Source organism: Pongo pygmaeus, chromosome 4 (genome assembly GCF_028885625.2).
Source record: "Pongo pygmaeus isolate AG05252 chromosome 4, NHGRI_mPonPyg2-v2.0_pri, whole genome shotgun sequence".
In the NCBI taxonomy this organism is placed as follows: Eukaryota; Metazoa; Chordata; class Mammalia; order Primates; family Hominidae; genus Pongo; species Pongo pygmaeus.
Genome location: NC_072377.2, coordinates 36,275,307 through 36,287,613, shown reverse-complemented (window position 1 = coordinate 36,287,613; position 12,307 = coordinate 36,275,307). Strand labels below are relative to the sequence as shown.

The 12,307-nt window shown below is 39.1% G+C and overlaps 2 protein-coding genes across 10 annotated transcripts in view; one reads left to right on the top strand and one right to left on the bottom strand.

Annotated features, from left to right (window-relative positions):
* SKP2 (S-phase kinase associated protein 2) overlaps positions 1-2,394 on the bottom strand; it is a 134,105-nt gene extending 131,711 nt beyond the window's left edge. For 2 of the 6 annotated variants that reach the window (XM_063664723.1, XM_063664724.1), the window contains exons 1-2: positions 2,095-2,394; positions 1,324-1,595 (exon numbers count right to left, since the gene is read on the bottom strand). In XM_063664723.1, the coding sequence (XP_063520793.1) occupies positions 1,324-1,595; positions 2,095-2,102 (280 nt within the window). In that variant the 5' untranslated portion in view covers positions 2,103-2,394. Of the gene's footprint in view, positions 1-1,323; positions 1,596-2,094 lie in introns of those variants that run through there. The other 4 variants (XM_054487064.2, XM_054487067.2, XM_054487063.2 and 1 more) reach the window with 3 other exon arrangements.
* A 37-nt stretch (positions 2,395-2,431) lies between these two features.
* Positions 2,432-12,307, top strand: part of LMBRD2 (LMBR1 domain containing 2) — a 53,552-nt gene continuing 43,676 nt past the window's right edge. Inside the window, exons 1-4 of one of the 4 annotated variants that reach the window (XM_063664717.1) lie at positions 2,460-2,647; positions 4,802-4,970; positions 10,897-11,127; positions 11,717-11,814. In XM_063664717.1, the coding sequence (XP_063520787.1) occupies positions 10,954-11,127; positions 11,717-11,814 (272 nt within the window). In that variant the 5' untranslated portion in view covers positions 2,460-2,647; positions 4,802-4,970; positions 10,897-10,953. Of the gene's footprint in view, positions 2,807-4,801; positions 4,971-10,896; positions 11,128-11,716; positions 11,815-12,307 lie in introns of all 4 variants that reach the window. The other 3 variants (XM_054487046.2, XM_054487047.2, XM_063664718.1) reach the window with 3 other exon arrangements.

Sequence of the window (12,307 nt, the reverse complement as noted above, 5' to 3'; positions counted from 1 at the left end):
ACTCTTAGAATATGGCTTCCCTGTTCCTGGAACAAATATGTCACATTTATGCACCAGGGTCTTTGCAGTGGCTGTTCCTTCTGCTTGGAGCTCTTTTCTCCAAGATATTTGCATGGCACACTCCTTGCCTCCTTTATGTCTTTGCTTAAAGGTCACTGTCCAATTGAGGCTTTCTCTCAATACCTGGTTTAAAAGTGCACTCTATCTTCCCACCCCAGGACCTGCATTCCCTCTTGGCTTGTTCTATTTTTGTTTTTAGCCATAGCTCTTATCACCTTCTAACATACTATACAAAAATAGTTATTGTGTTTATTGTATCCTCTCACTAGAATGGATGCTCCCTGAGAGCAGAAATGTTTATGTTGTGCCCACTCTATCTCCAGCACCTGGAACATGGCCTAGCACATGGTATGTGCTCAGCAAATATTTGCTGTATTACTGTTTAAATAGCTTACTAGTAAGAAAAACTGATAACCCCAGGTCAATGCCCTATTTATCCTATGGCTTTTGCATGCTCCAGGGTTCTGGTTCACTCTGGGAGGCACTCGTTCACCTGCTTGAGGAACTAGGGGATGGGGAGCTATTAAGGAGGGAAGATACAGTAAGTTCTACATTTCAGTCAATCCATTCTAGTTCGGGGGATAGATCTGGGGAGAAGAAGGTTAGAATTATGAATCCACTCCAATAGTTCAGGCAAGAGACGACGAGAACTTGAGAAATAGTTACCAGAGAAGAGGGAAAGATGCGATGAATGACTGGATGTTGGGGGGTGGTGGGAATCTGACTGACTCTCAGGTTTTCGGGTTGGGTGATTAAACAGATAGTGTCAGCAGTAATGGAGACAGAACATACCAGGAGAAGCCAATATGGGGGTGGGAGTGGGCCTGGGGAGATGTCTCCTCCACTTAGGTGAACGTTCACTTCCGCAGTCCACTGATAAATAACTAAAGTCATTAAGGCAAAAAGCTCACTCAGGGGTACAAAGCAAAAGGAATCCTACAAGAAGACCACTGTTTATGTTTCTGTTAATCGGTGAAACTGAGCTGGCCTTGAGGCAGGCAGATTCCCTTCTAAGGAAAAAGGCAGGAATGTCTTCTCATGGGTTAAAATTTTCAAGGTGATTATGCACCAGAACATATATATACATATATATACCAAGATTCCTGCATACTTGACGACTTGCCCTGTTTCGTTGAAAAAATAGCTTCAGAATTAGGCAATCTTAAAAGGAACCCATGCTAAAGATCCCTAAACAAAGGTTTCCCAACAACATAGCTAAATCCACCCTTTGCATAACTGACATTTTTACCCTCATATCCTTACCTGGAAAGTTCTCTCGATTTAGCTTAGGCCTGCGGACAATCACAAAGTCTTTGTCACTCCCTTTGCTCTTCAGCCGTTTCCGTGGGGGGCTCTCCGGGTGGCCCAGGTTTGAGAGCAGTTCCTGGGGGATGTTCTCACTGTCGGGCTCCTCTTTCTCCAGGGCGGAGACCCCCATGCCTGACAGCAGTTCAGAAGTCTTGCTGGAATCCCATCCCCACGTGAAGCTGGTGGCAACGTTGCTACTCAGGTCTGGAATCTCCTGGAGGTGCTTCCTGCAGAAGTGCACAATACCCCCGGTTCCTTTCGAAAACACACCCATAAATAATTTCAAGGTAATTAAAGAAGCTGCAGTTTATGCATTGTAGGAAACCTTCACAGCAGCTAACAGAATCACATTTTTTACGTGCCCGCGGCGAGTTACCAAGAAAATGAAGAAATGAAAAGAACAAATCGAGAAGGCTTTTTGACTTACGATCCTGCAGAAGGCCTCAAGAATTTCTCCCAGTGGAGGGAACAGACAAGGAGAGAGACAGGGCAATCATACACTGATTGAAAACGGTGGCAGAAAAGCCCAATTAGGGAAGCCAAATAAAACCGCACGCTGATCCCCGCACTAAGGCATCCATCCATTCACACCTTCCCCAAGAAGGGGCTAAGCAACCATTCACTTAACAGCATTACTAACAATATTAGCCAGTAGCGATATTCGCGGCCTAAAAGAATTATTAAGAGGGTCCATTTCATGCTCTTCCCCTTTTTGCATCCGTTTACCTGTGCATAGCGTCCGTAGGCTCGGGAGTTTAAAATACGTGCATTAATTGCAGAGCTGCTCGCCTCCCGGATTCCCGCTTTGGCGCGCGGCGGCTCCGAGCGTGCTGCTCCGGCCCCCAGCAGCTAGACCCGCTAAGTCTAGCAACGTTCCATCCCCACCGCGCGCGCAAGGCTCTACAGCCCGCTCTGCTTCGCGGCCGCACTGAGGCCCAAGGCCTGCTGGGAATTGTGGTTTCCGTCCCGCTTCGTAGTCCGACGGGCTCGCCCTTACGTCCTTCCCTTGCAGCTTTACCCGCCTTCGAGATACCCACAACCCCCCGCGGGAGCGGGACTGGTCGGCCCACGGGGTAGGAGGGGAGGCGGAAGCGGGCGGCGCTACGGCTGACTGGGAAATGTCAGCCGCTGGACCGTAGACGGATTTTCCTTTCTCGGGAGCCCGCAGGCCTTCTGGTGATCGCCAGCGCTGTCGTCTCTGAGCGTGCATCCCAGAACCTGGACAGCTGTGGCGGCCGCCGTTTCCCGGTTCCATCCAGACGTCTGGCGAGATCGGACGGTGAGCCTAAGGCGGAACGCGTAAGGCGCTTTTGAGTCTGGGGTCCGGGGCCGAGCGCAGGAGGAAAGAGAGGGGACCTGGCAGACCCCGAGTGGCCGCCGCTGCGGGGCCCAAGTCCTTGGCTGCTGAGTGGTGACAGTAGCCCAGCCCGCCGGCCAGGTGAGAGGCTGCGAACTGCGGGCGTCGCACCTGTTCGTCCTTTTGCCAGGAAGCTTCTTCCTCCGTCGGGGAGAAGGCGGCCCTTAGAATTGGGTCTGTGGACAGGATCCTTCCTTTATCTGTAAAATACGCACAACAGCTAAACACGCAGTTGGAACGAGAGACAATGGTTTAATTTTAGGGGAGCCGGAGACCCCAGCGGGTCCTGTGTGGTGGGAAGGCTGTGCATGCCCTTGCAGCCTTGACAGGTCTCATAAATAGCAGCATGGGAATAAATGAAAGGACTGTATTTTGCAACGGGCTTTACCCGTGCACGCAGGGGGCCTCCAGCAAAGCCATTTGGTTGCTTGCTGTCGCTCAACTGGCTACGTGTGTTTGCGTCGCCGCCTAAAAGCAAGCTGCTTTCAGCCTATCTCTGCTGAGAAGAGTTTGGGGGCGGTTAGAGTAGGGAGCGTGACATATTCCAGGTACAATGACCATGCGAAATCCATTGGGCAAACTATACTACAACTGTGACCCCGGGAAAACAGTGGAAGAGGGAAGGGGGATGAATTCTAAGCCTCATAAAAATGAAGATTTATCAAGTTCATGAGGAAGCATAACAGCTTCATCGCATATTAGAATATTCAGTGATGCTGTATGACACACCCTCTGGTTTCCTTGAAAAAATGATTCGCTCTATAGTGAAATTAAACCTCCCTTGTGCAGGTATATGCTTGTTTCAAGCTTGGTCCTTAGCTTGAAAAGTAACTGCCTCTTGAGGAAGGGATTCATGAACCTTTAGCTCGTTCTTGAAAGATGAGATTGGTGTAAAGAAGGGATCTGTTCACAACTTGGTTTTGATTGGAACTAGGTGCAGAATACTAGGCTAAGCCGTTCATTAAACTAATGTTATATGGAAAGCATTTTAAAATGCAATATCCTGATGTTTTACAAAAAGTGACTTTTATGTTACTTTGGCTACGGAGAAAGCATTTGCCTTCGTTTGAAGCTACATCATTTCCCTTAAGGTTGCAACTCATAGGAGAAAATATTTTTGACACAAAAAATTATAGTTTCCTTCAGGAAAGGGAACAAAACAGAGAGAGCCTGTAAGCTAATGGAGGAGAAAGAATAAACAAAAATATTTAAGATGCCATGATGAGAATAAACAGTTTTGAGATGTAAAATAATTGGGAGAGCCCACTTCAGTTATAGATCTCATAGATAGGAAGGTTTAATCGATGAGATGATTCTAAATTTAAAGATGAGAAATATCTTTGTTCAGTCTTGGCTTTACTAGGAGTTACCTGGGAACTAGAATACTTGCAACATCTGAATTAGTGAACACAAGATCCTCTCTAGGACTTCAGGGAGAGCCTGTCAGTTTTGAAAATCAGTTTAATAGTTTGCCCCGGTAACAGAAATACTTCATCTTCCTAATATGGGAATAATTTTTTTTTGCATTCCTTCTAATCATGACTATTGCCTTAATATAATAAATGCAAGTTTAAATTGGTACATTAGATTATTTTTAACATAAGGAATTGTGTCCATTGAAGACGAGATTAGTAGGTACATAGAGGTTGCTATCTGGTCATAAAGAACTGCATTGTGATTGCTACTGATATATCTTATTTTTTCTGATTAATTTTATTTTTATTTTTTGAGATGGAATTTCAGTCTTGTTGCCCAGGCTGGAGTGCAATGGCGCGATCTTGGCTCACCATAACCTCCACCTCCCGTGTTCAAGCAATTCCCCTGCCTCAGCCTTCCTGAGTAGCTGGGATTACAGGCATGCGCCACCATGCCTGGCTAATTTTGTATTTTTAGTGGAGACGGGGTTTCTCTATGTTGGTCAGGCTGGTCTCGAATTCCTGACCTCAGATGATCCGCCGACCTCAGCCTCCCAAAGTGCTGGGATTACAGGTGTGAGCCACCGTGCCCAGCCAATTCTTACATCTCTTTAAAAGGAAGAAGGTCCACCCTTCTTTGTTTCTCCATCCTGCTGTCTAGATGATGATAGGATTCCTGGAGTTCCAGCATCTGTCCTGGAACATAAGGATTAAAGCCACCTGCTAAGGATGTGGACTAGAGAGGGGGCCTTGGCCTCTGATAATCTGATAACTTGCCATAACCACCTATCTCAAGACTTCTTTTACATGAGAAATAAATTCTGCATTGTGTAAGTCTCTACTATATTGGACTTTTCTGTTATGTGTAGCCAAACTAATCTTGAATAATGTATTTCCAGAACCGATTTATTCTCTGTGGTGGTGGCAGCTACCTGTTTACATCACCCTTATCACCCCCTAATGTATTTTTTTTTTAATTGCCTGTTTCCTCCCACTAGGCTTTTTAAGGGCAGGGACTTTGCTTGGATTTTTCTATCTCCAGCCCCTTGAACAGAGCTCACCATATAGTAGGGGTTCAGTAAATATTTGCTAAATGAATGAATGGTGCTTGGAACTAAGTAGATCTTTAATTCATTGCAATTTAATGCTCTAAGATAGGCAGATTGGGGCAAGAACAAACGGATTCTAATTTACTCTATGTTTTCCACTTTTCCCATGTAGAGTACAGTCATATATTACCCTTAAATCAAGTAGTGGTAGTATAATCTGTGAGGTAAAAAGTTTGTGTTAAATTCTTTATTAGACATGACTTAGCATTCTGTCCTGATATATCTAAAAGAAATGGGAGAATGTTTCTAATTTGATCCCTGTGAAGACTGAACAAAATAAATCATTAAGCAATTTAAATTGCATTAAGAAACTATGTCTAGATTAGAGAAGAGACATGTAATTATGATCCAGGCTCTGTAGTAAAGATGCCTCTATTAGAATCCCAGCTTTACCATTCACCAGCTCTGTTAACTTGGACAAGTTACTTTACCTCTCTGCATTGTTTTTTTCTGTTAAGCAAGGAAACGAACAGCCCTTTCTTACTAGGTTGTGAGGTCTAATTTGATAAAGCATGGTAGGTACTAGTATTAATATGATGCTTAAAATTATAGTGAACACATTCTAAATGTTAGCTATTCATTTTTTGAAATTATTTTATTATTAGGAAGGACTTTACAGATTATTCTCTATCAAAATGTCTTGCAATTTCTATATATGAAATCTTTAAGAATTCAGTAAAATTTTAGTTCTTTTTTCTTATATGCTTACATGATTGCTACCTCTTCTCTTCATGCCTTGCAAAAGGTAAAGCAGGACAGTATGCCACTGTCCTCAGGGGCTTGTCACATTTTGGAATTCAGGTTACCTGGTTGGTTCGCCAGCTCAGCTCTTAGGTACCTTTAAAAATATTATGATGGTTTTTTTTTTTTTTCATTTTTCAAGTGGGAATAATACTCTCTTGCAGTAGTCTGTGTCCTAAACTGAACTCTCTCATACCTGAAATCTTTAAATATGTGAATAACGATTATGTTCGGAAGATTTAAATTTTGATTATTGGTGGAAAATTGTTGACTTAATTGTTCACTTCTAATTCTGGTTCTTTTGATTTTTCATAATTAGGATTTTGAGTTGTCTCCTGGTTTTTATTATTTTGCACATATCTGAGTAAAAGTACAGATATATGAAGTTAGATAAAATTTCCAATTGGAACCTAATGATTCATCAGACTCAGATATTTAAGTTAACAGTATTTGAGTCTGATGAATCATTAGGTTCCAGTTAGAAATTTTCATTCAGTTTCAGAATCTTTGGTTTTGACAAAATTGTTGTCAGTGTTTTGTTTGTGTTCTGATCACTTGGTACCCATTCTCTCTCTCTCTCTCTCAAAACATTTGGAAATCTTCAAACTACAAAATTATCTTAACCTCTGAAGTTCCATCAAAGGGTATTTGGCCTGAAAAACTATTATCAGCCATAAAGTACTCAGGAAGCAGTACTTTAGTCAGTAACATTAGTCAGTAACATTAACATGCTAATTGTGAAATCATTATAAAGGCATTTGAAAGTAATATTGAATAATACTTTGATGATTGGAAAAAGATTGAATTGGATTTTAAATGTTTAAGACTTTCAGAACTGGTATTTTGAAGGGTACAGTATGCCACATCGGGCACTAAAATCTGGTAGTTTTAATGAATTGGCATTTTGATTTCGAGTATAATCAAGTTTTGCTACTGTGGTGCTTAATCACATGGAAGTGAATTTTTATTTACCTCCCCATTTTAGTATCACCATCATCATCATTATCATCCCCTTTCTTCTCCTTCTTCCCTAAACCTTGCAACTCATCACTTGAATGTTGGCACAAGGTTAAAGATATGGACTTTAAAACTATTATTTTCTAAAGTTAGGAAAACCCCAATTTTTTTCTCCAATTTCATGGGATCACTGGTCCTAACCTGTGTCATAAGAAGGCAATATGGTTCAGCCTCAACAGAAATAGATGGTATGGTAAACAGAATAATAAACCCCTAAGAATGTCTATGCTCTTATCTCTGGAACCAGTAAAAATGATGAAATTATTCAGGCAGGCCCAGTGTAATCAGATGAGCCCTGAAAAACAAATTTCAAGCGTGAGAAGAATTTGACAAGCCATTGCTGCTTCTAAAATATTCAGGGCCACAGACACACACACACATACATACACACACACTTAGAGAGAGAAGTGTGTGAGGAGATAGATATGTTAATTTGTTTGACTATGGTGATTATTTCACTGTATATGTACAGTATATCAAAACATCACTGTTGTGCACTTTAAATATATACAATTTAAAAAGATATACAGAGCCACATGCAAAGACTGGGGAGAGGTCTCTAGAGCTAAGGCTAAATGCCAGCTGTCAGCTTGCAGGGGAACAGGGATCTCAGTCCTATAACCATAAAGAACTGAGTTTTGGCTTGGCTAGTTGGATCATGCCTGAAATCTCAGTGCTTTGGGAGGCCAAGGTGAGAGGATCACTTGAGGCCAGGCATTTGAGTCCAGCCTGGGCAACATAGCAAGACCCTGTCTCTACAAAAAAAAATTTTTTTTTAAATTAGCCATGCATGGTGGTGTGCACCTATAGTCCTAGCTATCTGGAAGCTGAGGTGGGAGGATCATTTGAGCCCAGGAGCTCAAGGTTATGTTGAGCCATGATCATGCCACTGCCCTCTGGCCTGGGCAACAGTGTGAGACCCTGCCAGTAGCCTGAATGAGATTAGAAATGGATTCTTCTTCAGAGAAAGATGCAAACCTGCTGACACCTTGATTTTAAACTTGTGTGACCCTAAGCAGAGAACTAAGTTGAACTATGCTGTGTTTGAACTTCTGACCTACAGAAGCTATAAGATATTAATAATAAATGGATGTTGTTTAAAGTCACTAAGTTTGTAGTAATTTGTTACAGCAGTGGTAAGATACTAACACATGAAGTGTGGGAAGGTATGTAACCAAATCATTTATTACTAGAATAAAGGATCCATAATTCTATTTCTTCATCTACAACCCTTTAAAGTGCTGACTATGAATCAGACTGAAAAATTGAGTGCCATAGTAAAAAAATTAATAGCTAGTGTCAGGTTTATAACTGATTTTGTTGTTTTCTTATTATGCCCATAATCTTACCACCTAAAGACTATTGATGTTTTAATACATTTCATTGTTACCTTACTCTTTTTTATGCTTATGTAAAAATATGTGCCAAATTTTCAATTGCTGTTAGGGTAATTTTCTGATGTTATTAAATAATCTTAACAAACATTATTTCTTATACTACAATAATATTTCATCATTTGGCTCTGCCATGCTTTATTTAGCATTTCTTTGGTAATCTCTAATATTTAGTCTTTTTTTCCTATGATTGTCATATTCCTTGCACTAGACAATTTCAGGTCTAGTTCAAGTCATAAAAGGATTTTCAGTTAATTATGTTACATTTAAACTCACATCGATGGGGTTTTTTTAAAGAAAAAAAAACCCTAGATCTCGAAGATGGTTTTGTTATCAGCACATTCTGCGTTGAGCTTTCACCAACTACTTAATCTACACTTAGCTTAAAAATAAGATTTGGCTGGGTGCTGTGGCGCATGCCACTTTGGGAGCTGAGGCAGGCAGATCACTTGAGCTCAGGAGTTCGAGACCAGCCTGGGCAACATGGCAAAACCTTGTCTATTTTTTAAAACATAAGATTTGACTTTGTTGTGGTATAAGTTGTTTCATAGAATATGAAATTTGAAAATTTGAGTAGTATTTGGTAATGTTCAGAGTTTTAAGCCTTTTGAGTCGTAATAAGTATTTGTTAAATCAGTTTACCATTACAAGAGTTTTACATTGCCTTTGAAGTCGTCAGTAATAGAAAAATAGTGTATGTACTAAACTACACAGTATTTTTTTTATTATTTCAACAAATATTTCTTGATATTACTGTATGCCAGGTACTAACTACATCAGACAACTGGAATATAGTATGGAATAAAATAGTCAAGTCTCTGCTCTCATAGTCTCTGGGGTAAGGGGAGAGGTTTGGAGAGATAATAAATATAAAGAATATGTATTATATCAGATGAATAAATGCATTGAAGGAAAATATAGCAGGATAAGAGGGTAGAGAGTGATGAAAGAAGTTCAATTTTAGATATTTAAGAAAAATGAAAATATTGACAGTTGAAATGGAAACTGTTTATCAATATAAAGAAATAGTGAAGAAAATTGTTCATTAAATGTGATTTTTCTATGTGATAGTTCATGTAGGAGTATTTTGTATGTAAATTTAAATTTAACCCTTTAAAGTACTCAAACTATCTTTTCTATTATTCTAAATAGTTTTAGTTAAAGATGTTTGTTGATTTGAAGTATCTCATTGGTTCTCCCTTATTTTGTTTTTATTTATTTATTTATTTATTTTGAGACAGAGTTTTGCTCTTGTTGCCCAGGCTTGAGTGCAATGGCACGATATCGGCTTACTGCAACCTCCGCCTTCCAGGTTCAAGTGATTCTCCTGCCTCAGCCTCCCGAGTAGCTGTGATTACAGGCACCCGCTACCACGCCTGGCTAATTTTTGTAGTACAGATGGGGTTTCACCATGTTGGCCCAGGCTGGTCTCGAACTCCTGACCTCAGGTGATCCGCCTGCCTTAGCCTCCCAAAGTGCTAGGATTACAGGTGTGAGCCACTGCCGCTTATTTTATTTTGTTGGGTTGCATCACACTCTTGATTCTCTGTTAGGATATTAATGCATTCCTTGAAATATTGTAGTATGTAGATAAACAAAAGTCTAACATTGATTTTACAAAGGAGAAAAGTTCATATTGCCTTTGATTAGTAAATTTTTTTAAGTATAGAGATCAAATTTTTAAATTTTAAAATAGAGACTTTAAATCTCTATACTCTAATTTTTTTGAGTAGAGAGATATCAGGTAAACTATTCGCTGATGACTGTATCATAAAATTAAGAATGTTTTGAAATGTATGACTTCAATAGTCATTGATAAATTTTCTGCATATAAAATAGTAGAAAAATTAAAAATGAGAATTTATTAAAGTAAGTTTAAAGATTTATGTAGATAAATGGAAGTGATAAATATATTTTGTGAAGCAGTAAGAATTTCATGAAAGTTGAGTTGTTAGGCAAAATTAACACAAAAGAAAAATACTATTTCAAAAAACAAAAGGTTACTTTTAAATGGTCTCTTTCCATTTTTTCCTTCCTCTCTTTTAGAAAATCTTAAACTATAGAGGATGAATAATCTTAGAAAAATGTATTTTACTAAGTATCTAATTTCCTAGGATTTAGTTAACAGCTTATTTGCATAAACTATTCTGTTAGGACTTATAATATTAAGAAACAAACTCCAAATGACACTGTATTAAAACTGTTGACATCTAAAATAAGAACTTCTTAATTTGTAGTATTGTAAGAACTAATAATTTTTGTTAAGTTTTTGAAAATACAAGGTACATGAAATTTTTAAGGGTGTTTTAAAAATAAAATATAAGTGCTTGAGGATAGGAATTACCCTTTTAATCTTATTCATAGTCCAATGTGAAGCATGACATTAATCCAGAGAGTTGATTAATGTATTAATGTACTAATAAATATTCAAATGAAATTTCCAAACGTCATTTCCTGTGTTAATGATGCATTTTAACCTTCTTTTCACTTTATAGATATGGTCCAGACCTGTACATGAATAACTTTGGTTAGTCAGAGTGAAATATTCAATAATGAGTGGTGCAGCTTTGGGACTTGAGATTGTTTTTGTCTTTTTTCTGGCATTATTTCTACTTCATCGATATGGAGACTTTAAGAAACAGCATAGACTTGTAATTATTGGAACACTGCTTGCTTGGTATCTCTGCTTTCTTATTGTCTTCATACTGCCTCTGGATGTTAGTACGGTAAGGAGTGAAATTTATTTTCACAATTTAAAAGAGAAATTTTAATCATACAGCATGTTGGAAATAATGTTATTTCTTAAGACAGCTAAGTTATGTCAGTTTTGAATTAGAAGATTATATGGCCATTTGATCATTAAAAAGCATAGCCAAGGGCCAGGCGCGGTGGCTCACGCCTGTAATTCTAGCACTTTGGGAGGCCGAGGCAGGCGGATCACAAGGTCAGGAGATTGAGACCATCCTGGCTAACACGGTGAAACCCCATCTCTATTGAAAATACAAAAAAAATAGCCGGGCATGGTGGCGGACGCCTGTAGTCCCAGCTACTCGGGAGGCTGAGGCAGGAGAATGGCGTGAACCCGGGAGGTGGAGCTTGTAGTGAGCCGAGATCGCACCACTGTACTCCAGCCTGGGCGACAGAGCGAGACTCCGCCTCAAAAAAAAAAAAAAAAAAAAAAAGAAAAGAAAAAGAAAAAAGAAAAGCATAGCCAGGAAGGTAAGTTTAGATAGGTAGATTTATAAACTCTGATGTCCTTTAAGTACTTGGTAACCTTTTGATTCTCATTTTTAAACCATACATTCGTTGCTTTAGACAATATACAACCGGTGCAAGCATGCTGCTGCAAATTCAAGCCCTCCTGAGAACAGCAACATTACAGGATTGTACGCAACTGCTAACCCTGTTCCAAGGTATTTCCTTTTTTTAAAAAAAAGATAAATATTTTAGGGGACACATTGTTTAAAAATTGAAAGTTTTTACCATCCAGATTTTATATTTATGTAAGTTATCCTCATTCTCTACTAATTCCCCCCACCTCTATTCTTTCCTAGTAGACTTTTCATTACATCATATTCTAATTAAATCTAATTTTTAATATTTATTGGTCCACAAAGCCCTTCAGTAGATGGTAGTGAGAAACTTGAAGAAGTCCTGATTTTTTAGTCCTGGTTCTTCTTTACCAAGTATGTAATTTCTAAAACCTGTTTTTCCTCTCAGCCTATCTCAGATGTAAAAACATGGGATGTATTTTCACTTTTGCCTTATTTACAAGGTTATAATAAAGGACAAGTATTTCTGAACTTATGGTATTCCTTTCATATTGCACATCCTTCAAAAGCATTATAGATTTACATAAAAAATTAATAAAGTTCAAGTTGTCCAAAGATTATATTGAATTCATAT